Source organism: Aspergillus undulatus (genome assembly GCF_047715775.1).
Source record: "Aspergillus undulatus strain CBS 261.88 unplaced genomic scaffold BDV17scaffold_8, whole genome shotgun sequence".
Lineage (NCBI taxonomy): Eukaryota > Fungi > Ascomycota > Eurotiomycetes > Eurotiales > Aspergillaceae > Aspergillus > Aspergillus undulatus.
The window spans coordinates 229,915-256,349 of NW_027396612.1; the positions used below are offsets into that span (position 1 = coordinate 229,915).

The window sequence follows — 26,435 nt, forward strand, 5'->3', positions numbered from 1 at the left end:
TCAACTCATCAAACACCCCAATACCTCTACAATATCCCGGTTACCAAACCCGAATAGCCCACTCTGCTAATAACTCCTCGAACCTTTACCAGGTTAACACCAACACCAGCGTAAAAATGGTAATCCACTCTGACATCGCCGAACGCAACGCCCGTTCTAATGACCAAGCCGACCCTCAGCAACCCAACCCACAACCAGGCATAGACGAAGAAGAAGAAGCAGCATATTTCCTCCCAATCTGGCCCCCCACCGAGCCCGCCCCGCAAGTCGGCGACCCGCTAAGGGGCCTCTCATACGCCCCTGGTTTCCGCGACGCTCTTCAGCCAGGTGCCTTTGGTCCGTTCAATCGTTTCTATACCTTCCCCTTACTGATAGAGGTGGAGCCGAATGCGCAACAACTTCGCGACTCGGATACAGTCCTCATTCCCGATCTCGAGAGCGCAGAGGAAGACGCTAACTTTTTCGGGATCACGGCTGGTATTGCGCGGTCGAGGGTTGATAGTCCCGGCGGGATGGCGTGGGGGTGGTTTGTTGAGGGTGATGTGGTCAGGAGCGCGTGGGGAAGGGTGGTTGGTGTTTTTGAACATGCTAGGATTCCGTGGGTTGAGAATCATTATGAGTCTGAAGGTGAGGGTGAGACACAGGAGGGGGGTGAGATTGGGGTTGAAGATGGGGATGGAGCGCCAAGTGAGGCGTCGACAGCGGTAGTGACAGGTATATTTGCGTATGCCGACTCCGATGGGAACGCGACAAAAAACGCTGGAAATGGATCTCCGGCTGCTAATGGGGATGCCAATGGCGATGCTGAAATGACCGACGCCGAGACCACTGCTAGTCCTCTGAGCGATGGTGACCGTTACCGGGGCGATCGAGCTCTATGGAATTATAGAGATCGTGCTAACATGGCGTTGCCTAGGTAAGGCAGACTACATGTCTATGTACATGTCTAGGTGCTTTGATGTTATTGCCGTTGTGAGAAAAGTGGTATTTTGTGTCCTTCATATGTCTTTCTCTTAGACTCTTCCTCTCTTGGTCTCTTGAAATAATGACTACACATAGTCCCGCAGATATCGAGATACCTTATATGACCCCTTACATCTGGCATTGCGAGTAGACAGTAGAAGCATGCCATGGCTATTACTATACCTATCTGTATCAAATCCAGCTAGTAAGATGAATCAAGGTTATATACCCAACCCAACATCATCCTCTCGCTTACACTAAATCCTCACTCAAAGATCCTGCTCCCCCTCAAAATCATCCAACCAAACCCCCACAAACCTAACAATCTCCCCCTGCAACTCCTCAATAACCCTTGGAGGCCTCTCACCCGCCTCAACCTGTTCCCCAGACAACCCATTCTGATCCCAATGATGAACAGCCCCCGCAATCCCATCCCAAACATGATCCGCATCCACACTAACCAGAATAAACGGCTCCTCATCAGTCGATTTCCTCTCTTCATATCCCGTAACAAGAGGCGTCGCATCGCGCCAGGGATCAGCGACCCCGCCGATGATAGCAACCCGCGGGTAACTGAAGTTGAATCCGCCGTGTTTGTTTATTCTTTGCACATCTGGGGGCGATGGTATGCCGAAGTCGGAAGCGCAGAAACTGGATGTATACTCTAGATCAATCAATCTTGAGATCAACGGGCGGATGCTGCTCGGCACGCTAGAGCCCGGCATGAAGTATCCCCATTCTGTGCACACTTGGTAGTTCCAGCTTGTGCCGGAGTTCTTCGGTAATCCACGACCTGTGCTGTTTCCTGAGGACGCTGTCGATGTTCCCTCCTGGTCTGGGTTCGACAAGTTCAAATACCCGATATTGTTCCTAATCGAAGCGAGCAGCGTCGCGTCAGAGGCATTGTACCCGGCTTTCTCGACCAACTTCGGCAAGATTGCAGTCTGGTTAGTAGGCGGGTAAAGCGGTGCCGGAGCGGTAATATTATCACAAAAGTGCCTAAACTCATATGAGCCCGTCTCGGGATCCCAATTCCTCGACTGGAAAGAGCCTAGCGGCTGCGAGAGCAGGTTGACGAAGTCCGTGTTGTTGAGTGGGGGTGAGAGACCGTATGTAGCCTGGAGTTGGGCGTGTAGATTTTCTTCATCAGGGCGGTCGATGAGTATTCTATCAATCATGTCCGTGATTGTCTGGATTGCGTCGATACAGTCTGCTGGCCCGTGCGTCCGGATGGGCTCGTAGTAGTTCCAGTAGTCGATTATCGCGGCTGTTACGCCGGAGCTGGAGACGGAGCCCCAGAATATATCGGGGTATACTTTGCGCAGGAATGCAACTTGCGCCCCGGCGTAGGACCCGCCATACGCGATCCACGGCGTCCCGGGGGCCGTAAGATCCTGGTCCTCTAGTCCGGGGAAGACAACATGTTTTGCGAAGTACGCATGATCAGCGAGACTCTGCTCCGTCGACAAAAACCTCAAACCCTCCGTCGTAACGGTATCCTCGTCATCGGGATAACTTGTCCCGTAATACCGATGCTCAAGAATCACTCCGAGTCCGTGATACGTCTCCGCTAGTTGCGTTACGATCCCCTGCGATAGGAACTCGAAGCGGTCCTCGCCGCTCGTTTCGCCTGCCGCAATCACGAACACGGGGCCTCCAGGCTCATAGTGCGTTGCGTCGAACCAGTAGCGTAGGTTAAAGGTGGCGTTGGTGTGTGGTTCGTAGCGGGTTTCGTTGTGGAAGTGGTCGATTGGTGTGATGAAGTTATACTCCTTGAACGAAGCCGACAGCGCGACTGGGAGAGTCCCCAGGACAGAGAGGAGAACAGTTGTGAGGCGCATTGTGAGGATGCGGATGAGGGGAAAGGGGAGGGAGGGGAGGACCTGCTGAGGAGATGCAGTCAGCTTTATGGCGGCGCTGATCACCTTGCATGGGTTTAGTCTGAATTTGGTTTAGTGATCGGCGATGCTAAGATTGGAGTTACATCGTGCAATCGGCTGATAAGAGCGGTGATAGCGAAAGATAGCGGACGAAGTCATGTTCCTGGATCTTGGTGTGTGCTTGTAACGAAAGATTCGAGTTAGGGCTTTGTTCGGGGCGTTGGTCCAAGCCGGCCCCTACCCGTGGATCGGGCCACCATCACCGAACCGCGTCGTCCATGACCATTTAGGCCCTTCTCAAAACAATGAACATACTTCTCCATGGAGCATAATAAACTGAACCAGTCAGACAGGTCTAGAACAACAAGTTTTCCTATTGGATCCTCCCTTATGTCAAAACAAATCTAACATACAAGCACCTCTTCCCCGCTCACTATTCCCGTTCACCCCCTTCTCACACAAACCAGCTACCTAGTAGCTAGTTCACAGCCCCAAAATCCTCTCCGACGCTGCCTCCGCAACAGTTGCAATATAAGCCGACGGGTTGGTGCTGATCATCCCCGGGAAAATACTAGCATCGACCACAAACAAATTCTCCATACCATAAACCTTCGTGTCCAGATCCACAACAGCCTCACCCCCATCGCGCCCATCATCAGGACCCATCTTGCAAGATCCCATCCAGTGGTTACTCCCGCGACCCGTCTTAGGCAGTCCATTAACGAAAGACTCGATCGTTGTGTTGGATGTGGGATAAGCCCATGTGAGACCCTGCACGTTGGATAGGGATTCCTTGAGGCGCGTAAGGCCTTGGATCACGGCGTCGGTGTCGTTGTCGTCTTGTAGCCAGGGGGTTTTGCTGACGACGGTGTTTAGGGCGCTGTTGATGGTGAGTTTGCCACGGGAGGTTTGGCCGCGGCCGACGTATTGGGAGATGGAGATTGTGTCTGCTCAGTATTAGTATTTTGACTGCGGTTATTTGGGTTTGGAGGGGAAAGGGTATGCGTACGGCCATCAGCGACATCGTTGCTTCCCTCGACACGAGCCTGGTATTGGAGTTGGCGGGTTATGCCGTCGGGGCCAGTGACTTGGTCGAAGAAGCTGCAAGCCATTATTATTAGCATTTCATATTGTGTTGAGGGACGGAGGGAGACATACACAGGGTTAACGTTCGGCGCGGCCTGCGCGAGAGGGCCAGTTCGGTTTGCTAAATAACGTTAGCATCCCCGCTTCATTCATCGACTCTGGTTTCTGAAGGGAGATATACTCAAGTAACTGTTCTTATCCTCGGGGATAGGGTCATCGTAGGCGCCGTAGAAGTCGTAGAAGACGATGTCGGGGTGCTGGATGACGACTTCGGTCTGTGAGCTGTTAGCACTCCGCCCAATTCCATCATATTCACTTTGTATCTATAAGGCATATTCAGACAAGGGGTCACATACATTAGGGTGATCCATCAGGTTCTCGCCAACAGGGAGGTTAATCCACTCGGACTCGGCAATCATGCTGTCGCCGTCTGTAGCAGAGCCATTGACGACGGAGAGTTGGTCCTCGGGGCCGATTCCACCTAAAGACACATATTAACATTCCTCCACTCTCAAACCAAGATAGATGAGGGAGGAAAGAGACGAAAAGGGACATACTGCGGAAAAGAATCTTCGGCGTGCCAAAAGCACCCGCAGAAAGGATGACCTTGCCTCCAGCCGTGAGGTTCAGCGTCCCCTCATAACCACCCTCATTGAACGGCTGAACCTCAACACCCGTAACAAGACCACCATCGCGCACAACACGGCGGACATTCGTGTTAACCCACAGGTCAAAGTTGTTCCGCTCGTTCGCGTCAACGAGGTACGTCGCCATCGGGCCGTTACGCTGTCCATTGGAGAACATGTATGGACTGTACCCGACAGAGCGGTACTTCTCCTCTGGCTCGTCGTTGAATGTCGTTCCCTTCCATCCCGCAGCAAGAAGACCGTTCATGACGACGCTGGGTCCCTCGCCGAGGTAAAGCCTGTTGTCCATACTCGGTGTCGTGGTTCCAGGGATGCGGTTAAAGACCTTCTGCACAGAGGGCGCGACGTCGTTGTACTTCCACCCCTCGGGGAACCCCTCGTCGAAGTCCTTGCTGTACGGCTTCCACCAGAGCCCACTGTTCACAGCCGTGCCGCCACCAACGAGACATCCTGCCATCTGGTCATTGTCGGGGCATGCGATGCCAGCCGAGTCAACCCAGATCTGGTTACAGAGACCGGGGACGTCGAATCTTGTTAGGTCAGTGCCGTTCAACCAGTCGGGTCCGATGTCGCCTCCCCAAAGACCGATTGAGGGTGGCCCCTTCTCAATAAGAAGGGTTTTTGCGCCTGTTGCACTAATCCGGTCGGCCAGGACCATACCCGCGGGCCCGGAGCCAACAATGATATACTCGTATGTTGCGTTACTAGGGACAGGGACACCCTCGACATCGTCGGAGCCGCCGCCGCCAGAACCAGAGCATGTCCCGTCAACCGTCTCAGTCGCAAGCTCAGTCCAACTCTGATACTTCGCACTCGCAGCCTTCTCATCAAGTTTACCCACCCAAATCCCCTGCGCCTCATGCTGCACCAGGCTCAAATCATCCGGGCACGCAGCATCGGTCGGACTTTCCGACCCCTGCGCCCACGCGAGGATCAATTGCCCCGCACTCGTCGTCGCGTTCCCTGTAACCCCCTCATGATCCCAGGCAAGACAGTTCTCGCACCGGAAAAGCAGCTCGAACCCGTCTGTGTCGATGGTCGAAGAGATTTGGGTAAGGGTGGCGTCGCCCGCGTAGACGTCTGGCATTGCGTAGCCCGATGAGAACCGGAACGAGGTGAGGATTTGGTCGTCTTGCGCGTAGGCGACGAGTAACAGGTCGGAGTTCATTGACCCGCCAAAGGAGAGTCCGCACCAGCCTGTCATTGTTGTTGTGTCGGAGGAGGCGCATTTCTAATCGGCCTATTGTTACCTAGGTAATCCCATCAGGGGGAATATGGTAGACTTACCAAATACCCAATAAACTCCGTCGCATCAGTCGTAAGCGCATCCTCCGGCAGGGCAACACCAAAGGTGAACCCCGCGGCCGAGGACGACGCCTCGACGGTCCATGTGTCGAAGACGATGCCGGTGTCCGGGTCTGTGTAGACGGTTGTGTCGCCGGCTTGGGCGAGGACGGGGACCAGGACTGTTCGGGGCGGTGTTAGTTTGAACTGCGCCTGCTCGATAGGAAAGGGAGAGCGAGAGCGAGAGAGGGAGGGATATTTTGGGTGGATGGGTGAGGGGAAGAAGCCAGTGCAGGCGAGAGGGAGGTGAGTTAGGGTTAGACATACAGCCACCAGCCGCCACCAGGGCAGCAATCGAGCGAATGGACGAAAACATGGTAAAGAGCGAACCAATCAATCAAATAAGAACGAAAGGGAAGGAACGGAAGGAATGAAATCGATCGTCACCAGGACGAATCGAAAACTGAACTGAACTGAACAGTAAAGAGCAGGCAAGCCTTCTGACCTCAAGCCAAAGAGAACACTTCCAAAGTGCAGGGACACATATGAATATATACCCCGTCCAGAGAACAAATCAAACCCCCTCGAATAAGCACCCCTCCGAGCCGTCCGGGCCTGCAAACATATTCGGAAAGGATCACCAGTAATTGATAGAATAATATTAATTACCAGGAACATGACAAGCCCAACCCACAGCCAGGGGTTGTGCCGGTTCGAACCTCGAATCTCAGCTTGGTCTAGGTGGTTGTCACAGAGTCCGCCTTGGCGTCTTGGATGGGAGGGTCACGAAGTTGTCCCGTCGCAGATAAACTACACCTCCCTAACATTGAGATTAGCCGGCCTCCGTGCCGAATCCATTTTCTTGGACCCGGAGCCGAGTGCGCGAGGCCAAGTGGGCAGTGAGCAGTTAAGAGTTATTAACGTGTTTGAACTCATCTCTATACGAAACGGGCCTGACTTAATGGGGCTGCCGGGTGACGGGTCGGGCAAGGGTCCGTGGCGATCATTTCGGATAGATTAACGGTGTCGTTTAGGGTCTTTTAGAGACGTTTAGGCGGCGTATTATGAGGCGGTGATTACGGATGGATCTCACAGTGACTGCAGAGATGGAGCTTGGCTAAGTTATCTGGTTGTTTATGTTTTGGAGAGATAGCTGTGGTTGGAATGACTGGAAATCGATAATGGTCTAATCCTGGACTCTGGAAGGATACCTACCTATATCAACACCATACAGTGAAATCATAAAGTGCAATAATAATACTCATGTGGTGCAGTGGAACTCAATGAGTCGTGGCGATGTGGTTTGAGGTCATTATGTACAAATCTCAGGCCAGTCCATGAATCAATGAATACAATGCCAACCAATTCGAACCAGCCCAAACCAAACCGTGCTATGCTCCGTAATCAAAAAACAAGACTATAAGCTGAACGAAAATGAAACTCAACGATATGCAAACGGACCTCAAAGCAATGCGAATGAGATGGAAGTGTCATGTCGTAAATGTACTTTACACTCGACGTGGGTATCAGCGATCAAACCAGCTCTTAGGCGGTTGGGTAGAACTCAGGAGTTAGGAGTGGTGCTATCGTTTTGTGTTTGTTGTTTTGTGTTGTGGGCGGGACCCGTCGTGATGGGACCGACCCCAGCGGTTAATATATGAGTATGAATACTCGGTGAGGCGCCTGGTGGATTTGCGAGAGATATGTTCAATGCTTGTTTTCAAGCACCCTTCGACCCCCAAGTCCAAGATCGCGCTTCTTCTTATACCCATACCGCCGATGATTATCAGCAATGAACCACTCCGCCATATGCGCCGCGTCCCTTGCCCAGCGAACAACATCTGGCTCCCACGGTCTATCCTCGGGCGGCGGTCGGCCGGGCGAGATGGTGATGGGTGGTGGTGGGCCGTGGCCTGGACCCTCGCCGGGGTGAGGTGGTGGAGGGGGATGGTGAGGGTGAGGTGGGTGAGGGGGTAGTGGTGGCGGGGGAGGTTGCGGGTAGGTATCAGCATCGGCATCGCGCTCGGTGAGATCCTCTTTTTTATCATGTTCGTAATCCTTCTGCTTTTCCTCGTCTGCATAGGCGTGCCATAAGGCGTCGGTGAGGTCGTAGAAGCTGAAGCTCGTGATGGGCTTCTTCTCCTGCGGGTCCTTGGAGATATCGGTGAACCGCCATTCGACGTCGTCGACGAGCGGGACGACAATGCGCCAGTCTGGTCGCGCGCCTGAGCGCACGGCAAGCCACGTTCCGCCGGGGTTCATTACGCTGAATTGCCAGTTTTCCACGCCGTTGGCTTCTTGGTAGAGCGGGCGGATGAGGGACTGGCCTTCGTAGAGCCCGCGAATGTCTTTGGCTGCTTGGGTGCTGTTTGGGCCGAGGGATGAGGACTCGACGAGGAGGTCGAGGATTGTTGGGACGATTTGAAGCGAGATGACAGGGTCTTTGACTTCGACGGCGGGGAGTTGAGGATGCGCAAGAACAATAGGGACGTGGAAGCTGCCGATGTGCGGATTACTGTAGGGAGTGATGCCGCCGTCGTTGGGGAGGGAGAGGCCGTGGTCGCCCGCCATGACGAGAAGGGTTTCGTTGCGAACGCCCTTTTCTTCCAGGATGTCAATGATCTCCTTGATCCACCGGTCGGCGAAGCCAATCGTGTTCAGGTACCGGTTCATATCGTTGTTCTTGCCCTGGAATGACGGTCCCATGATGTTGTCGAACTTGTCGTCCGGCATGCCCCAGGGATGGTGCGTTGTCCCGGTCAGGTGGGTGAGGAAGAGCCGGGTGTTGTTCGCCTCAGCCGCGTCGAACGCATCGCGGATGTACTCCCGCAGCTCCGTGTCCGGGTACCCGTAGTAGTTGACCTCCTTGTGCTTGAGAGGGGCGTGCGGAGCGTCCTTCTTCTCGATGCGCTCGCGGGTGTAGATGTCTTGGTAGCCCAGCTTAGGGGTCAGTGCGTCCTGGTGGTCGTACGAGTCCGTGACGGACTGCATCCAGATGGACTGCCAGGGCCAGGTGCGGTAGTCCGACCCGTTGGTGATGTCGTCCTGTTTGCTGAGTGCATTGACCACGTGAGGCATGCAGGGCTGGTAGAGATGGTACTTGTATTCCCGGTTAAAGTCGCGGACCAGCGGTGTGATCCCGCACACCGTCCCGGCCACACTCTTGATGGTGTACGTTCCTGTCGTGAAGCCGTTGCTCGCGCTGATGCCGCCGTACTTTTGGCGCGATCCGTTGCGGTACTGATCGAAGCCGGAGTCGAAGCCGGTCAGCCATTCGGCGGTTCTGGTCAGATTGGCCACGGTCCTGACGGCCTCTTCAGGCATTTCATCTTCAAACGAATCTTTGATTTTGTCGTGCATGAAAGAGCCGTTGCGGAGGGGAAAGACATCCGCGCGGGTGCTCTCAAGTTTTAGTAAAATGACGTGCTTAATGTTTACATCTCCAGTGGACAAGACGTCTTTCAGCTCATCCAGCACCGGTTCTTGCAGGTTAGACATGTGGAGGGGATCCCGCGACGGTGTGTAGTGTAGACGGTTGTTATACCAGTCTTCGAACCCAGGAAGAGTCTCCTGCGGGATCCAGTCCCACTGCGGAGGTTTCTCGAGTGCAGTCTTGCCTTCCAGCCAGACGTAGTCGGGGATGTTTCCAGCTTGCTCTCCCAGCGTCGGACGGTGCATTCCGGCAAACGGCGTCATCGGCAGCGCCCCGGAGAGGAAAATGTATGACGGGTACGGTGGGCGGCAGCTTCGCAGGATGGCGAGGAACAGCAATGGAAGCCACACTACCAGCCGCTTTGCGACGGAAATTCGCTGCGGCGGCGGTTGATGCGGGTTGTCCAGCATGTAGTCCTCCTCATCGTCACTTTTGTAGTCGCGGTAGTCCTCCACGGGAATTTCCTCATACAATCTCGGGTCTGGCAGCGCCTGGCTCCGCAGTCGGATGTGTCGGATACGCGAGGTAACGTGTCTGTTGAAGAGATTCGAAACCGCTCTGAACACAACCTTGAACGGCTCCGCCAAGATGTGCAGGATGCCGCCAACGACCCGATGGACGAAAGGGGCAACGAACCACGCGACCACCGTCATTATAGCCTCCACAATCAAAAACCCCGTCAAACCGGTAAGCAGTGTTCGGATGGCGGCGGCATCGCGGTGGAAGGATTTGGCTTGTCGCCAATTGATCTCAGCGCCGGCGGTAAAGTAGAAGGAGACGTTTGCAGAGGCCATTCCGGACATGATAAGGCTGTGGGAGGAAAAGAAAAGAAGATGTTAGCCCAAGATCTTCAGTCAAAATCTCCATGGTTGCAGTGGTGGTTCGGATGACGAAGTTACCTGAACGGAATGACGACAACGGCCGCGAGGGCATCCAACCACCGCCATAAAAACTTTTGTGTGAGGATCCGGATGAGAAACGTGCACGCGACATCTTGGGTGAAAAAGGTTATTCCCCAGGTGAGGAACTTGGCGGCCGGGAGCGAGTGCAGGTGGGCGTAGAGGTGCAGGGTCTTTGCGGAGAAGAGGGCGAAGAAGGCGAGGGTAAAGAAAAAGCGCCGGGTCCAGTCCCAGCAGACATCGAAGAATGCAGCAGGCGACGACCGCAGACGGGTCCAGACGGAGACGCAATTTCGAAAGAGCTTGGGGTGTTGAACGGGTCTCATCTTGGTCGTCGTCGCGCGGGATCAGCGAGGGAGGCACATACTCGGGCGAGGAAGGTCGATAGATGAGTCTAGGAGGGAGGAAGCTGGAGGGAGAATGAGGAGAATTAAGAATAGGAGAAAAGGAAGATGAGAAGGAGAAAGCAGAGAGAAGGAACAGGCAGAGCCTTCTCGTGAGAAGTAGGACTCCACAAAGGAGGCGCATTGGCTTAGTGAGTTCAGCGTGGAGTGCCCGACAAACAGTGAAGGGTCAAAGTGAAAAGGCGTTACAGATGGAATCGGACCCTGCCAAGCCCCTATTGGCCAGGGTCCTTCAATGAACTGCTCGTGGGACAGACATGCCACAAGCAGGTACACTGCAGGTCTGACATTGGACTATCCTTCAAAGTACATTCTACACTGACTGTTCTCTCTTGTCCAACATGGATATCCCATTGCCACACCTCCTGTCAAAACTCCCAGTGAAAGACACTTCTGAGTGGAGCGTGACCACCTTCTTGTTCGAGAAATTTGGCCTCGCGCGATTGGACCCCAGCGGGGTTCACGCACATTTCCACCAATCACCAACCACCAAATCTCAGCCTCGATGGCGGAACACCCATTGCAGCTCTTTGATTGGACACAATCTCCGTGCGGCTGTTTCGAGCTCTCCGTTGCTTCTGGCGCAATGCTCCTGCAAAAGTCACCAAAAGCACTGCCTGCTTCTCTGCTGATTGCTTAGATATTTGCTTACGGGCGATCGGGAGTGTCAGGGTTCCAAAAGGGAAAGCAGGCAGGGGATCATGATGTCAGAACCTGTTGCCTGAGGGTTTCTTCCATGGTTGTTTCACCGTTTCCTCCGGGAGAATTGGAATAAGATTGAGGTCACGGGCCCTTTGTTAGTCATTTCCCCACTTGTCTCTCTTGCTGACTGGAATTATTCTCACACAGCATTGCCAGCCAAGACGCCTAGAGGGAAGAACACGTTTTGCAGATTGCTTGACCGCTGCGGAGATTATTCTGTCATCTGCAACGATGCCTGATCGCTGTCGTTTCCAGAATCTTGTTCTTCTCGTCCAGTTCTCTTTCCCTCGGTTATAAACGATGCAGCCAGCAAACTCTGTAGAACCCACATGTCTCAGTCTCACCCTTTCCAGCCCCTTAGGGCTTAAGGCTAGAATTTAGGAGCCTTGAGGATACGAGAGAACCAATACTAGTATATTGCTATTATTAGGCTGCCACAAACACTCTGGCCGCGGGCCCCGAATCCGATCGCAGTAAGTCAAACACTAACCTAACTAAGCTCTCACTCTCCCCCGTCTTGCCCCTTGGAGATAGAACCCTCCCGCGGCCACGGCCACACTCAACCCCCAAAGCAGCGTCGTCTTGCTAACCGGCCATACTTCCTCAACGTGCCCGATCTTGGTCTCTTTCTTCGGATCAATATACTCGCCCTTCTCATCGCCAGCAATCAAATAGTCTGTCCACCGCACCTGCGCCAGACCCTGCTGGTACTCGACCACCGTGCCGGGCCAGTTATTTGTGATCCGCCCGTCGGACCTCTTGTACCAGCTTTGGCAACTGGGGTCGGCAAAGTTACTCTTCGCAAGGCGCTCTTGGATGTCGCGGTTGAACTCGTGCACCACGTCAGTTCGCGGCTGCACGGCGACCGACTCGCCATTTTCTTTGGCCCGGACGATCGGGTCGATCAGCGCGGCGAGGTAGCGGCTTTGCGCTTCGATCATGAGGGTTATGGAGTTGTGTCCTACACATAGCCATTATTGTCAGCCGGTCTTCAATTCTGATTGCGGGACGTGATTGCAACTTACCCAAATTCGTGTTTGGGCCGTAGAGGAGCCCGAAGTTCGGCATGTCTTCGACGGTGACACCGTAATATGCCGTTGCACCGCCGCCCCAGATCTGCGACAGGTCGCGGCCGTTGGCGCCGTATATTTTCATCGGATGCAGGAACTCTACAGTGCGGAAACCGGTTGCATACACAATCAGATCAAACTCGGTGGCCTCACCATCCGCCGTCTCAATGCCAGTCTCGATGATGCGCTGGATCTCTCGTGTCTCGAGCTTCACATGGTCCTTGTTCAGCGCCGGGTAATAGTCGTCAGACGACAAGATCCGACGACACCCAGGAGGGTACATCGGTGTCAAAATGTCCCACAGCCCTGGTTTATCAGGGAGGCCCTTCTTCATATGGTTGACCCCCATATCGCGCACCTCCTGCGACATCTTCGAGCCAGCCTTGACAATCGGATCATGCGACATCTCGCGGTAGAACATCATGAACGCCCGCTTGCAATTTCGCACAAGTGGTACAGAGAGCAGCGACTGCTCGATGGCCGAAACAGCCTTGTCGTTCCGGGGGATGATCCACTGCGGTGTTCGCTGGTAGACAGACACATGCGAGGCTGATTTTGCGATTTCGGGGACGATCTGTGTAGCCGTTGCGCCTGCTGCTGTTAGCCTACACCACTCTTCATCCATCAAACAAGGACTAGGCTGGACAAACCATTCCCAATGACAGCAACCCTCTTCCCCCGAAAATCATATGTCCAGTCCCATCTCGCAGAATGCATACTCTTCCCCTTGAACTCCTCCCTTCCAGCAATCTCTGGCCAGTAAGGCTGATTCAACTGTCCCACGCCAGAAATGAGCACGTTCGCTTCCATCTCGTACCGGCTCACAAACTGGCTATCCTTCGCGCCGGAAACGCTAACACCGACCTTCCACGTTCGACTGGCCTCATCCCATCGCGCTTCCTCGACCACACTGTTGAATCGGATGTGCGGGTACAATCCGTACTTGCTCGCGATACCGGTGAGATATGTGAGTATTTCTTCCTGACCCGGGTACTCGCGCGTCCAGGTCGAGCGCTGCTCAAAGGAGTAGCTGTATAATGCGCTCCAGACTAGATTAACCGGTTAGTCACAGTTCTTCATTCACTCGGGTATTGGGAAAGAAGGGAGGGGAGGGGGAATACCATCACAAGCACACCCCGGATACTTATTATCGTGCCATGTTCCACCGACTGAGCTTCCTTTCTCCAGAATGACGAAATTGCGATGGTCTCGGCGAAGGAGGTCAATGGCCATGCACATTCCTGTTAATCAACACTAGTCAGCCCAGCCTATCGTAAACATAGGAAACTAAAAAGGTAAGAAGGTAAGGAAGACCAGAAATCCCCGCCCCGATAATCACAACCGTGGACCGCGTATAGTCCTGGTTTCCGACCGGTTGGTTGGTATCGAACTTGACGCCCATGATCACGATCGATCTGGTCCAGGATCAAGGATAAAATGCAGTTAGCTCAGCAGCAGAAATTGGAGTAAAGAACCGTTTCGATCCCCGAGACTACTAAGAAGTCAAAGAATGTAATCAAAGTCCGGGGTTCACTGACGGCTCGGTTCCAGTCAACCAACTTCCCCGCATTTGGTTGAGCGAGCCCGTTTGCACCTCGGCTGGCCCATTTTCCAAGGCCCAAGTGAGGAGGTTCTTAGCGCCAACTATGCCGTCCCTGCAGTGTTACAACGGTGCAGGTGATCGGCCTGTGACTTGCTCTAGCAAGTAGGCTATGATGTCAGGCGTTATTGTTGTCATGCATTATTGTTCACAGCGAACTCTGCACTGCAACCGCAAGGATACGCGTCCAGCACTGACAGTTCTCTCGACTCCATGCATAAGCGCCAAGGAGTGGAAGGATTCAGGGTCCACGCCCCTCTTTGGTAATCTGCACTGCCAACGGTGCAATGTACGTAGGCTATAGAGTACTCAATCATCAATACATAATTTCCGAACGAAAGAATATTTATTGGGCGGCAGATACAGAGTTTCGTTTGTCTTGTATCCAAAGTCAGACATTCCAAGTCGTGCAGCTCCATTGCTTTGGCTCTAGAGAGTACTTATCTTCGGATGAGTTTAGTATGCAGTCACAGGCCACGAAATATATATTCTGACCACCGACACACACAGTACCAGCAGAGGGCACCACAGCACAGCAGAAGACAATAGGAAACCAACATGGATAACCCGCAGTATATATGTAAAGTGAAGATAGAATGACATAATGTTGAAGTTACCCATACCGAAAATAGTGCATGGACCTGATGGTAGTAGTAACGAAGCTGTAGGTAGGTAAGCTGACAGGCACGCGTCTCGAGGTGAGCTTAGAATAGGGCACCCATTTGATTCGTTAGATCGTAAGGAAGTCTCAATTACGTGAGCATCTATTCTATCTATATACGGCGTGCCATATCATTCTCGTAAGCCTGCGCAACGGACAAGTACTAAAGTCGTAGCTTGTGCGAGGCTGAGGTGCCTTCGCATTATCATGCTCGATGTAGAAATCAAACTACATAGACAAGACCCGATTAGTATTTTGTAGTTCATCTTTCTGTACTGAAATTCCGAGAATCCGACCTGGTGAAAGAGCTAAACTTAGACAAGAATCTGCTTCTGCGATGACAGACTTTGCAACTATGCCTGACCAGTGAGATACGGAATCCCCGTTAACCTAAACGCCCTCTCACTCAACGCCGGCTCCGTCACCGGCCGGAACCGGTTATGAGGGCACTCCAAACCATCCCGCTTCGCAACATTCGACCCCGTGTGCTTCGCATTCGGCCAATGTGTCGTGCCGAGCCAGTTCTCATACGCCTCTTTCTTCCTAACCAGATCCTCCTGACTCGCGTCCGCGACGGGCATGTAGCAGGTATAGATGGCGAACCGCGGTGTTTCGCCTTTGGGGCTAAGATTATAGTGCGGCGTGCGCGAGTCCCAGAGGAGGAGATCGCCTGGCTCGGCACAGACCTTGACCCATTCGCATCCATGGTCGGCGAGCCATTTCATTCCGTTGTCGGTGAAGCCGTACCATTCTGGAGTCCAGGCGGGGATTCGCGGTTCATTTTTCATGTCGTGGTGAAACTCGTTCGAGAGGAGGTGCGCGCCGCGACAGACGATTAGACCGCCGTCGTTTGGGCCATTAGGGAGTAGGTTGACAAGGCCTTGGAGGCAGCGGAAGTCGGGCTTCTCAGGGTCTTGGTCTTGGTGCGGCCAGGGTTTGTTTGGAGGGAGGTCGGTGCGGCTGATACTAGTGTTAATCATCGTTATTGTCAAGTAGGGTAGATAGATGGCATACTTTGGGAATCCGAAGTTGATTGCGTCAAAAGAGACGATGAGGTCTTTGTCATTGTAGACCTTTTCGAAAGCGTCGACTACGCCGGGCTCGCTGCGGACGTCCCAGACAAACTTTTCATGCGCGACACCATAGTGCATGCACATGCCTTTCTCATTGATGAGCGGCAGTCGGTCTTTGTGCACTGTGGATGGATCATTGCGATTGAAGCCAAGGTTGCTGTCTCGTTAGCTGCATCTAGCCATGACTCGGGTGGCTTACAAGCCCTCTAGCCAAGAGTACATCTCATCTGCGTACTTGAGCGCCCGCCCCTTTGGAATGGCGCCCTTTACAATGGCAAAGCCATCTCTTGCGAGATCGTCGCGAAAATCGCCAAACTCTGGGTCCTTCCCATCCAGGCGCATGCGGACAGGGTCCTGCGCAGCGGCAATGGTTCCGGTCATTGTCGTGGACATGGTCCGTTGCTGTGTAGAACTGAGGCTAAGAGGTGGGTTCTAAATGAAAAATCATCTCTAGTTTATACTAAGTGTCATGTTTACTGACATTTCCAAATCCAACTTGCTGAACCCCCACCGCCCACAATACCGGCCCATCGCCCACTCGGCGGGATGTGGAGGAGAAGAAGTGGAGGCGGAGGTGGGGGCTGGGGTGGGATAAAGTGGTCATATTACCTTTATGCAATTGCTATCAAGACCGAAGTGTGTGCTCCGTGAATTTGTTACATGATGAAGGCCAGCAATCCGTTTCGAGTCGTTATCGTGGGCGGAGGCATCGCGGGTCTCACGGCGGCGATTGCCCTTCGAGGCCCCAAAAGACGAATCATCGTGCTGGAGCAATCGCGACTCAATACAGAAATTGGTGCATTAATATCGCTACAGCCAAATGCGACCAAGATTGTCTATGAATCTCTCGGCCTTGGGAGAGACCTCGAAGATGCGCGTGGCATCGTGGATGAGGGCTTCTGTGTATACTCAACGGACGGCGAGCTCGTAAACTAGGTCTTGTTGGCGGCCAAGACTGAATATGGAGCTAGTCGGATTGTTTATCACCGAAGAGATCTGCATGATGCTCTCAAAAGGGCTGCTCTCGCCACAAATAGAGAAGGGGAGCCAGCTGAGATCAGGGTCTCATCACGCGTCGTAGGATGTGACCCTTTGACGGGAGTTGTGAAGCTGGAAGGCGGAGAAGAGGTGGAGGGCGATATTATCATTGGAGCAGACGGAATGTAAGTAAACGCTTCTCAGCGCGACTGGGCTAAGATGAGCACAGCCATAGTGTGCTTCGCAAATACGTTTTGGACACGAATATCGCTCCGATGCCGACAGGCCATTCGGGTATGAATACCCCGCCATCTTTCATACTGAGCTGACGAGAATAGCTTATCGACTCATGGTAGGCTCCGCCGCGCCTTAAGAGAGATATGCTTACCGGACAGATCCCTTCGAGTGTTCTTGAAGAGAAGGAACCGGGGTTTTGTAGCAGGATCAACCCCCGAAGTCCATTTACATCGATGATGGTCGCGCATAGTTGCCGTCTCATCATGGGCCCAGGACGACAGGGCGATGTATTCGGCATCGTTGCGTTGGTGCCAGACGGTATGTTTCTCATCTGAAAATCATGCAAACACTGACGGTTCAAGAGCAAATGAATGAGGACCCCAAGGTAAAACAATCGTGGGTATCCGAAGGCAACCTTACCAAGATGATGGATACCTTCTCGGAGTTCCCCACCTGGGTCACAAGCATCTTCGAGTAAGTCGTGCTCCAGCAGTATGCGAATGTCATCTGAGTCGCCCAGACATTCCCCAGACCTTGGATTATGGCAGTTGCGCGATATTGTACGTTATTTTCTTGTTGTTTCAGGACAGCTCCTGATTATGACGATAGGACCCCTTGCGAACTTGGTACCATGGCCGTCTCATCCTTATTGGTGATGCTGCGCATGCGATGTTGCCCACGCAGGGCCAAGGGGCCAGTCAAGCGATTGAGGATTGTGAAGCGCTGGGTGCATTTTTCGACAAAGAAGTAGAGGACCCATCCTTGGAGGAGATTGGCGGCATATTTGAAGTTTGGGCACCTTGCATTTTCTGATTCCGATCCACGCTCCTGACAATCGGCAGAATATCTTCCGCAGTCGTCACGGTCGAGCAAGCCTTATTCAAGTGTACAGTAGACAAGCAGCCAAGCCGGGCACTGCGAAAGGAGGAAAGACGGTAACAATGTAGGGGATTCCCTGGCTTCTATCGGCATGGATTAACCTCCGCAGGAAACCGGACGAGTTCATGGCGTTCAACTGCAAGTACCACGGGGCCAAAGAGTGGTTGAGTCAACAGGAAGTATCCGGTAATTGACTCGCTTGCTGAAGTCATTCAACGCATTAGAAGAATGTCCCTGGAGTTTGCGATCTCATGCCCCCGATGGTCCGTGGAGGACGCGTCTTAACCGCCTGGTAGTTTTCGCGAGACAGTCCGGAAATCACCCGGGAATCAAAAAATGTGCACTGGTGGAAAGACTAGGCAGGGCAAAACGTTGATACTCAGTGAAAATCGATAGAAAAGACATAGCCGACAAGATATATTATAGCTCTCCCAGGAGTAGAACAGAATCTTGAAGAGTGCCGTGTGTTGAGGCTCGTTTAGGCTAGCGTCAGCTTGAGCGGTGCACGTGACGCGCTGTTGACTTCGTCTGAAAATGAGATGGATCATTTCACAACTCGAGACAGCCCACGAAATTCGAGATGCCTCGTGTACCAACTACGAAAGATGTCATACCTGGCGCATCTGTTAACATCGTGCTAAAAGCTGACCAACCGACTGGTCGAACTGTTTCAGGGACCGTTGCCACCTTGCTGACGCGTGGAAACCATCCGCGCGGCATCAAAGTTAGACTGACAGATGGTCGCGTCGGCAGAGTTCAATCCATGGGATCGGGGAGCGGGGGAGAGTCTGCTCAAACGCCGACTATCCCTGCACCCGCGCCTCCAAGGGCAGCCAGGTCTGCGCCAGAACTTCCTTCAGAGCAAATCGGTCTGGACGCATACATTACGAAACCCCGGCACAACCGGAAGGGGAGGGGTAAAAACAGTAAAACCAACCAGCCTGTAGACGGACACGAAGAAGACGAAGCCACTCTGGCTCAATCCTCAGGGGTTGTGGTTTGTCCTGTCTGCGGCGACTTCAACGGGGACGAAGCAGCCGTTGCCCACCATGTCTCAAGCCATTTTGCCGATTGAAGTCGAGCCGCGTCTGTCACATCGTCAACCGCTTGAAGCATCTTGATGCAGTCTGTCACCACCTATCCGAATGGGCTTTTCTGACCGTTCCTTGTTGAACTTCCAACCTTCGTCCGGACTTCGAAAGGCTCAGCACGACTGTAGACCTTGGCATCCGCCGGTATGGCACGACGTGAAACTCTGAGTGAGTCTCTTCTGGATGGAGAATAGACGTCGTTGGCGTGAATAGTGCTGCGGAGAACATAGTTTAGCGTCGGGCACTTCTGTTTCTGTGACTTTGGGGTTAGCACGATGATCTTAAGGATATGTGGAGTCGGTACCGCAGCAGCTACAGACCTTCTGGCGGGCAGGCTTTGACAATGGACAAATGGGGCAAATTTAGTTGGATATCTTGTGTTGGAGCTTTCAGGTTGACAGTGTTGAGGCTCGTTTGGGCTAGCGTCACCGGCTGGCAGTCGGGCTGTCCACATGATTTCCGACTTGACGGCCTTCCTCTTCTCTTCTTCCTCGGCACAATCTCATCAACCTCCTCGCGTCGTATGATCTTTATAGCTTACTTTATATCACTGTCGATAATGCCTCCATGTCTCGCCCAAACAAGACCCCACGCGTCAAGGATCCCGCTAGCCCCCATCAGTGCCCGCAATGTGACAGAACCTATGAGCGGCCGGATCATCTGGCTCGCCATCTAGACTCTCGTGAGTCTCAAATCCTACTAGCATTTAACCCCTGTCTAATGGCTGGCTTTCTAGATCGAGATGAGCGTACGTTCCAATGCACAATCTGCCACCGCGGCTTCAACCGTAGGTACGACACAATCAGCGACCCCACAAGCACGACACTGACGATTGCGAAAGGGACGTCCTACAACGCCATCTTTTGGTCCATGCGAATGGCACTTCTATAAGCAAACAGCACGGGCGGGCTATGGAAGCCTGTGGACAGTGCGCTGCTGCAAAAGCAAGCTGCGACAACAGCATCCCGTGTAAGGTATGTCCACTTGCGACTTGTTCCTCGGAAGTTTCGACCAGAGTCCTGATTGACTGCAGAGATGCCAACGGAAGGATGTGTCATGTGTGCCACGAAAGCCGAATGGGCGACGGGAGAAGGCAATAGCAACGCCTGCTGAGGGCCCTGTCTCGGGCGACATCGAATCTCCTCCAATGTCGTCCAATCTGTCAACTGACCAGGGACACAAAAGGAAGCGGACTTATTCAGCTTCAGCCTCGTCGACTGTGTCGTTTCCCACGCGCACACCCGGGGCTCGTCCGTCTCACGATTTTCTTGAAAGCTGTTCGGCAGCCAACGGATTTCCAGCATTCTTCGGCAACATAATGATGCCGCCAGACCTATCCCATAATAGCCTGATGGAGGTACAGCAGCCAAGGAGCGTCTTCGATCTCATGCGTGACCCGGAGTATGACACCCTCAGTGCCGATGCCGCTCTTTTTGGTGTGGACATCCTCGCGGACCTGGACAGAATTCTCGAGTTCAACCCGTCACCTGTCGAGATAACTCCTTCCTTGGACTTGAGCGCTCCTACCGAAACGCAAAGTACCAAGCAGCGGGTCGCCGCATTTCGAAGGTCTCTATGGTAGGTCGTGTTTCTCGCTGCAAAACGTTTTCTGATCTCCGAGCTGATATCGACTAGGCTCTGGATACCTGAAAAGAACCAAAACGGCTTTAGCGAAGAGGGCCAAATTCCGCTTCAAGATGCAGACATGACTTCGTCTATTTCGTCGTTGCATAGATCTCGTCTTGAAAGTCTTAATATTCGCGGAAAACTTACAAGCCAGATGCGAGATCACATTTTCCAATTGGTTCTGGCCACTGGCGGATCCCGACTAACCGTTCCCTCTTTTCCGACCGCGGAGTCCCTCGATGCCTTAATTAAGATCGGCATCTCAAAAAGAACCGAAACCGATGCATGGATTCATCCATATACCCTTTACCGGCAAGATTCGCGACCTGAACTCTTGACGGCGCTCGTTGCGGCCGGCTGCGTGTGCTCTGCGATTCCGTCGATTGGCAAGGCCGGGGTCATTCTGCTAGAAATCGTTCGACTCAGCCTTGCGCAACTTGTGGGTCTCACAAGCTTTGCTTGGAGGCGGAATTTACTGATAAGTCTGTGATGCAGGTCGAATCGGACAATAGTGTCCTCCGGGATCTCCAGTATTTTCAAGCTTCCATGGTGTGGTTAGATATTGGTATTTTCTGTGGCTATAAGCGGAAAATGCAAATAGCGGAAAGCTACCTACAGCCACTATGTACAGTATGTATTGCGAAAGTACTCAACAGCGAAGTCTGACGATAACGCAGGCGTTACGACGAGCTGGCGCTTTTGACCGCTCCTTCTATACACCAATCCAACCGTTAGATGGTGCCGCGAAAGATGAAGAGTTGGACAGTATTTGGTTGCAGTGGGTACAGCAGGAGTCACTGATACGGTACGGGCAACACCATTATAAAATATAATGGCAACTAAATGGAACATAGCTTGGTATATCACCTCTTTGAGCATGATGTCGAAGTAGCAGCGGCAATGAACCGACCTGCCCTAATCAGCTATACCGAGCTTACTTTGCCCTTTCCGTGTGCTCGTGAACTATGGCTTGCCCCGACGGCAGCTGTTTGGAAGTGTTTACGGCAGACAAAGTATCTGCAGACGATGCCCTCAGACCTCTCATTGAGGGAATTACTAGCCGATCAATCTATTCTTAACAACCTTCCTGTTGATGTCGACAGGGGTGTCGCCAATTCCGCTTCGCTACATGGCCTTATGAGCCAAGTCTCGGGCTTTCGTCAACAGGCTTCTTTATTGGACGACAGCCGGCATGATACTTGCGCAGTGGCAAAGCTATGGTTGCAGAGTCGCCAGGATGATCTGTAAGTTTTCTATCAACGTCCTAATGATCCGGCTAACGTGGGTCTGTCCCAATTTTAGACTTTCTTCCATAAAAGCAGCAACGGAAGACATGGTCAATCTACCTGCAAATGCAACTCTGTTCAGCGAATTCGGGATGATGCATTTGCACCTCAATTTCGACTCGATTCAAAGATTCGCCGGTCAATTCGGAGAGGTTGAAGCCAGACGAGAATACCCAAATCTACGTAGGTGGAGCTTGACTAAAGAGGCTCGCACTTCAATCTGGCATGCTGGGCAGGTGCTCCGAGCGGCTCGACAGGTCCTACCCTTTCAACTTCGCGGATTTGATAATCTAGCGATCTATCATGCTACATTAATTCTCTGGGTCTTCGGCTTGTTATTGTGCGGCGAGGAGCGAAACGAACATAGAAACAGCGAATCAGATGGCCGTTTGAACCCCGTCATTGCCTTGGACGACGATGCATCTGAGCCAAAAAAGGCCTTCATTCATCAGGGCATAGGCCGCCCCAGCCTAACTCTACACTCGATAGATGCTGATGGAGAGATTCGCTCCAACTTCAGTTCGCTTACTAGTCCCCGTTTGGTGATGGATGTGGGCAGGCAGGTCTTGAACAGCAATTTCCCTGGAGCAACAGACAATCTGCCGCCACTTGTTGAAAATCTTCGCAATCTGATGTGCGAGCTAGGGAGCTTGCAGTAAAGACTCTTGAAGAACCAGACCAATAGCGTCAAGGGGATATCCAAGCGAACCGCCGGTATTGTGGGCAGAGCTTGTGTGGGGGATGGCGCCCACGCCTCGGCACGTCCACATCCGGTGGGCTACCCCAAGGAGCTTTTGATTTTCTGGGGTTTCCGCATCTCCAGCATTCTCCACCCCTGGCGGTGTGACAGCCAGACAGTAAATAAAGTTCCCCGTCTTCCAATTGAGGATCATTGAACTAGGCCATTAAGTTAGTATAATGTCTCAACCGATCGAAGAGAAGGCGGTCATTGAGCTAGCAGAGAACGTTGAAGCCGGCAAACCGTCGATCGACCATGGCCACGTCCTTGTTGACAGCGATGGCCGTGTGCAGCGGTTGCCAGTACCCAGCAAGGATCCCAATGATCCCCTGAATTTCACGCAATGGGAAAAGATAGGGATTATCGTCAGCTGTTGCTGGTTCTGTAAGTCTTCGCCCGACTGGTCTAGGGGTATTGCTGATTTTTTTGTTTCCGCAGCGGCGATGTCGTTGTCTCTCGTCGGCGGCCTCGGCGCATTCCTGGAGGTGCTCTTTGAAATGTATATGAAAGAAGGGCATAGTACCAACGAGATTGTGTGGCTGTCGACTTTCCCTTCCCTCTTCGTCGGCGTCGGTCAGTAAGCCACTACCCAGCGAACTGACGTCTGCTAACAATGTACAATGTGAAAGGCAACTTCCTTGTCCTCCCCCTGGCTCTACTGTATGGTCGTCGGTTTACTACTATCGTCTCGACAGTAGTTCTCCTCGCAGCCACCATCGGTTGCGCCGCCTGCAATACCTGGGCGCAACACCTGGCCCTGCGAATTGTACAAGGTCTTGCCGCTGGAGTGACAGAGTCGGTTAGTTTGAGCCTTATTTTTGCCTACTTCAACCTAACCATTAGGCAGGTCCTGCCTCTCATTCTGGCTGAGGTGACATTCGTCCACCAACATGGAATGGTATACGGCCTCTACTGGGCAGCACAGAGCTCCATCACGGGTTGCCTCAACCTAGCCGCTTCCTACGAAGTGGCTGCTCTTGGTTGGAGGTGGTACTACTGGGTCTTTGCGATCACCATCGCAGTCGGCTTGACTCTCGCCATTTTCTTCGGCTTCGAAACAAGCTACCAGCGCAGTTCGCAATTTGTCAACGGGCGACTGGTCATGACGGACCAATTCGGCGTAACCAGGATCCTCACTGAGTCCGAAACTCGAGAATACCTAGAAACCCACGGCCACCCAGAAGGCAACGAAACCATCCCCGAAGAGCTCCGCACGAAAAAGACCTATCTCCAAATGCTCATCCCCTGGTCCTCACCAACAGAAAGCCCCGTAAAACTCATCCCCCGCACAACCATCCAAATCTTCGAAGCATTCCTCTCCCCGGGCATCCTCTACGCCACCCTCGTCGCCTCCGTCGTACTCGGCTTCTCAATCGGCATGTCGTTGTCGTACAACACAGTCCTCCAAAACAACTACCACTGGCCCGCTGAATCAATCGGCCTCATCAACCTCGGCGGCGTCTTCGGCGGGTTTGGCGGTATGCTTTACGCAGGCTACTTCGGCGACAAATTCATCGTCTACATGGCGCGCCGCAACGCCGGGATCCACGAACCCGAACACCGCCTCCCACTCCTCATCTTCCCCGGTGTCCTCGGCGTCGTCGCCCTCCTCCTCTACGGCTTCACCGCAAATGGAAGCGCAACCTGGGGCGGGCCATATATGGGCTGGACACTCTTCCAGATTACATTCGTGAGCGTCCTCATCCTCTCGACGTCTTTCGCGGCCGAAGCGTGGGAGAAGAATCCGGGTCCGGCGATCGTTGCTGTAGTGGGCGTTAAGAATATTATTGCCTTTGCGTTGAGTTATGGAATTAATCCCCTGACGGAGAAATATGATTATCCTGTTGCGATGGGGGTTTTGGCGGCGGTTTGTGGGGGCGTTTTTCTGCTGGGTGTGCCGGTTTACTTTTTGAATCCGAAGGTTGGTTCAGTCCTCTCCTTCTTCCTCTCCCATTGCGATTGAGGCAGAGCACTGATAAGGCTGGATAGTGGCGCAGATGGATGGATATGAAGGAGCGGAGGAGGACGGTACGTTGAGCTGGCCATGTGCCGCGGAGCCACTTTCTGGATATATATTTGTGACTATCGAGTACCTTAGTGTATTGCAGCTTTTGGTGACCCATGAATATGACGACGGTCGGAAATGGCCTGTTCCAGTTGTGAGAACTCAATCTAGTCTCCGGTCTGAGATATATCTCTCTAGATGCCTCAGGGTTATCCGACGCTGTTCACAAAGAATGAAATGAGTAAATACTAGAAATGATCAACTAGCATTGGAAACAGGGGAAATATTGTGCTTAAATCAGATAAAAACCGTGTATATCATGTATAATTCATCACTAGATCTCTATATCGTAGCGAGCCAATGTAGTTCACCTCGCTATATAAGAGGCCACCCAACAAAATAAGAGGTCCACCATCTAATCCCCGCTTGTTGATAAAAACGACAAGACCATATACACCTCTCGCCTCATTCAATCAAATCCAGGAAAAGCATCCCACACATCTCCATCTCCCTCATCACTGTACAAAGCCTTCCCTGTTTCCCGCTCCTGCTCCTGCTCTTCCTCCTCGTCCGCGATACACCGCGCACACCGACACTTAAACCGAAACAAACCCTGCAAATGCTCCCGGCGGTCCTTGAGAGCCACATACTGCGTCATATCGAAGTAAGTGATGCAGCACTCATCACCGGCGGAAATGTCCCTGTTCGCTGTGAATATCATCCGGGCGCTTTTGTCGGGTTTGTGGGATATCTGCGTGAGATGTTAGACTCGTTTCGCTCTCTAGACAGTGAGCGACTTGGTTGGGACAGGACGTCTTACATTGGGACAACAAGAATGATTGGCAATCGAAGCGCGCGGGTAAACCGCAGCCCCGAACTGTTCGCCGCGAGGGACTGGGGGATCCGGAGGCGGGCATACGCCTGTTTCGCGCGGGTAGAGGCCAAACGAGTTTGCCTCTTCCTTGCAGATCAAGGCGAGGACGGCGTCGTTGGACATGCTGTGTGGGAGTGCGGAGGAGCTGAGATATTTCTTCACCAGGACGGTCCATTCGCGGACTTGTGAGTGGGACCAGGTTTCGGGTGTGCCGCAGAGGGCGTCGATGGCGGGCCAGCCGGATTTGAACGTTGACTGGGGTGTATTTTGTGTGTTATTGATGTCATTTGGTTGGGGGTTGGTAATATGTCGTATTGACAGAATTCGCACCATGAGCCATAGCATGCCGAAGTTGTACTCTCCCCATTTTGATTGTAGGGAGTTTGTATATTTAGCGAGCCAAGTGCATTCGAACACATGACGGGGTTTGTCTGCGCTCCGACAAGAGTCACTGCACCATATTACGTCTGCGTTGCAGCGATTTGAACATCGCGATCCGGTGTCTAGTGGTACGGAGGTGTTGCACTCGGGGTTGCTGCAGAGGAGGGAGTTGTGGTCTACGCTGGATATAGGGATGATAGCGTACGGTGGGTCGATGAGGAGGACCTCGCCCTTTTGAATTCGCTGCGAGGCCTGAAGTTGGCGGCCCTTGCCGGAATCAACGCTCTGTGATAGATGGGGATGGATCCAAGACAGCATGGTAAGGTCACAGGGCAAAATCGTGCAGGTGTAGCAGTTTTTGCGTTGTAGAATTTCTCACGAAGAAATGCGGAATGCGGCTATCCCCAAGTGGCCCGGCCCACTCTGAGCCAGTGGAACAGACTCATCTGGACCCAATTAAGGCAGCCTCATTGGCCGTGCGGACGTGATCAAAGAGCGTCTGTGGAAGAAGGCTAACTTGAAATCGACATAGTGGATTTGTAGAGCATCATCGTGGCGAAAATATGCGATTTGATAGGAGAAATCCGAATAGTCTTGGTTTCCGCTAGTCAACTTGCGATAAGCTCGTCGCCGAGAA

The 26,435-nt window shown here is 52.9% G+C and overlaps 10 protein-coding genes across 10 annotated transcripts; 4 read left to right on the top strand and 6 right to left on the bottom strand.

The window, feature by feature from the left end:
* Positions 1 to 116: 116 nt before the first annotated feature.
* BDV17DRAFT_288415 (uncharacterized protein) lies at positions 117 to 920 on the top strand (the record flags this gene model as incomplete). The annotated part of the gene is made up of 1 exon (XM_073761403.1): positions 117 to 920. The coding sequence occupies one exon, from the start codon at positions 117 to 119 to the stop codon at positions 918 to 920; it is 804 nt and encodes a 267-aa protein (XP_073618662.1).
* A 192-nt stretch (positions 921 to 1,112) lies between these two features.
* Positions 1,113 to 2,817, bottom strand: BDV17DRAFT_255395 (putative extracelular serine carboxypeptidase). Its single transcript, XM_073756927.1, has one exon. The coding sequence runs from the start codon at positions 2,802 to 2,804 to the stop codon at positions 1,233 to 1,235; it is 1,572 nt and encodes a 523-aa protein (XP_073618663.1). The 5' UTR covers positions 2,805 to 2,817; the 3' UTR covers positions 1,113 to 1,232.
* Positions 2,818 to 3,326: 509 nt separating this feature from the next.
* Positions 3,327 to 6,236, bottom strand: BDV17DRAFT_301463 (cellobiose dehydrogenase; the record flags this gene model as incomplete). Its single annotated transcript, XM_073764263.1, has 8 exons — positions 3,327 to 3,790; positions 3,853 to 3,944; positions 4,002 to 4,050; positions 4,111 to 4,204; positions 4,286 to 4,410; positions 4,487 to 5,807; positions 5,864 to 6,042; positions 6,188 to 6,236. The coding sequence occupies 8 exons, from the start codon at positions 6,234 to 6,236 to the stop codon at positions 3,327 to 3,329; spliced, it is 2,373 nt and encodes a 790-aa protein (XP_073618664.1).
* Positions 6,237 to 7,002: 766 nt separating this feature from the next.
* On the bottom strand, positions 7,003 to 10,975 carry BDV17DRAFT_255398 (sulfatase domain protein). The gene is made up of 2 exons (XM_073756928.1): positions 10,193 to 10,975; positions 7,003 to 10,103 (listed from the first exon to the last, which is right to left on the bottom strand). Exons 1-2 carry the CDS (start codon positions 10,516 to 10,518, stop codon positions 7,568 to 7,570), a joined length of 2,862 nt encoding a protein of 953 aa, XP_073618665.1. The 5' UTR covers positions 10,519 to 10,975; the 3' UTR covers positions 7,003 to 7,567.
* An 817-nt stretch (positions 10,976 to 11,792) lies between these two features.
* BDV17DRAFT_279943 (flavin-containing monooxygenase) lies at positions 11,793 to 13,770 on the bottom strand (the record flags this gene model as incomplete). The annotated part of the gene is made up of 5 exons (XM_073759803.1): positions 11,793 to 12,259; positions 12,324 to 12,959; positions 13,019 to 13,417; positions 13,490 to 13,609; positions 13,683 to 13,770. The coding sequence occupies 5 exons, from the start codon at positions 13,768 to 13,770 to the stop codon at positions 11,793 to 11,795; spliced, it is 1,710 nt and encodes a 569-aa protein (XP_073618666.1).
* A 1,158-nt stretch (positions 13,771 to 14,928) lies between these two features.
* On the bottom strand, positions 14,929 to 16,186 carry BDV17DRAFT_255403 (uncharacterized protein). Its single transcript, XM_073756929.1, has 3 exons — positions 15,902 to 16,186; positions 15,644 to 15,859; positions 14,929 to 15,589 (listed from the first exon to the last, which is right to left on the bottom strand). The coding sequence occupies exons 1-3, from the start codon at positions 16,093 to 16,095 to the stop codon at positions 14,983 to 14,985; spliced, it is 1,017 nt and encodes a 338-aa protein (XP_073618667.1). The 5' UTR covers positions 16,096 to 16,186; the 3' UTR covers positions 14,929 to 14,982.
* Positions 16,187 to 16,365: 179 nt separating this feature from the next.
* BDV17DRAFT_279945 (uncharacterized protein) lies at positions 16,366 to 17,990 on the top strand (the record flags this gene model as incomplete). The annotated part of the gene is made up of 9 exons (XM_073759804.1): positions 16,366 to 16,603; positions 16,670 to 16,865; positions 16,910 to 16,974; positions 17,059 to 17,235; positions 17,280 to 17,391; positions 17,438 to 17,477; positions 17,527 to 17,706; positions 17,760 to 17,860; positions 17,906 to 17,990. 9 exons carry the CDS (start codon positions 16,366 to 16,368, stop codon positions 17,988 to 17,990), a joined length of 1,194 nt encoding a protein of 397 aa, XP_073618668.1.
* A 1,464-nt stretch (positions 17,991 to 19,454) lies between these two features.
* Positions 19,455 to 22,458, top strand: BDV17DRAFT_279946 (C2H2-type zinc finger protein; the record flags this gene model as incomplete). Its single annotated transcript, XM_073759805.1, has 9 exons — positions 19,455 to 19,569; positions 19,624 to 19,678; positions 19,729 to 19,861; positions 19,921 to 20,465; positions 20,523 to 20,952; positions 21,009 to 21,143; positions 21,191 to 21,318; positions 21,368 to 21,757; positions 21,816 to 22,458. The coding sequence occupies 9 exons, from the start codon at positions 19,455 to 19,457 to the stop codon at positions 22,456 to 22,458; spliced, it is 2,574 nt and encodes an 857-aa protein (XP_073618669.1).
* BDV17DRAFT_301468 (major facilitator superfamily domain-containing protein) lies at positions 22,102 to 24,575 on the top strand (the record flags this gene model as incomplete). The annotated part of the gene is made up of 5 exons (XM_073764264.1): positions 22,102 to 22,922; positions 22,977 to 23,111; positions 23,168 to 23,337; positions 23,386 to 24,459; positions 24,528 to 24,575. Exons 1-5 carry the CDS (start codon positions 22,718 to 22,720, stop codon positions 24,573 to 24,575), a joined length of 1,632 nt encoding a protein of 543 aa, XP_073618670.1. The 5' UTR covers positions 22,102 to 22,717.
* A 437-nt stretch (positions 24,576 to 25,012) lies between these two features.
* BDV17DRAFT_288422 (SET domain-containing protein) lies at positions 25,013 to 26,116 on the bottom strand (the record flags this gene model as incomplete). Its single annotated transcript, XM_073761404.1, has 2 exons — positions 25,013 to 25,294; positions 25,364 to 26,116. The coding sequence occupies 2 exons, from the start codon at positions 26,114 to 26,116 to the stop codon at positions 25,013 to 25,015; spliced, it is 1,035 nt and encodes a 344-aa protein (XP_073618671.1).
* Positions 26,117 to 26,435: the final 319 nt, after the last annotated feature.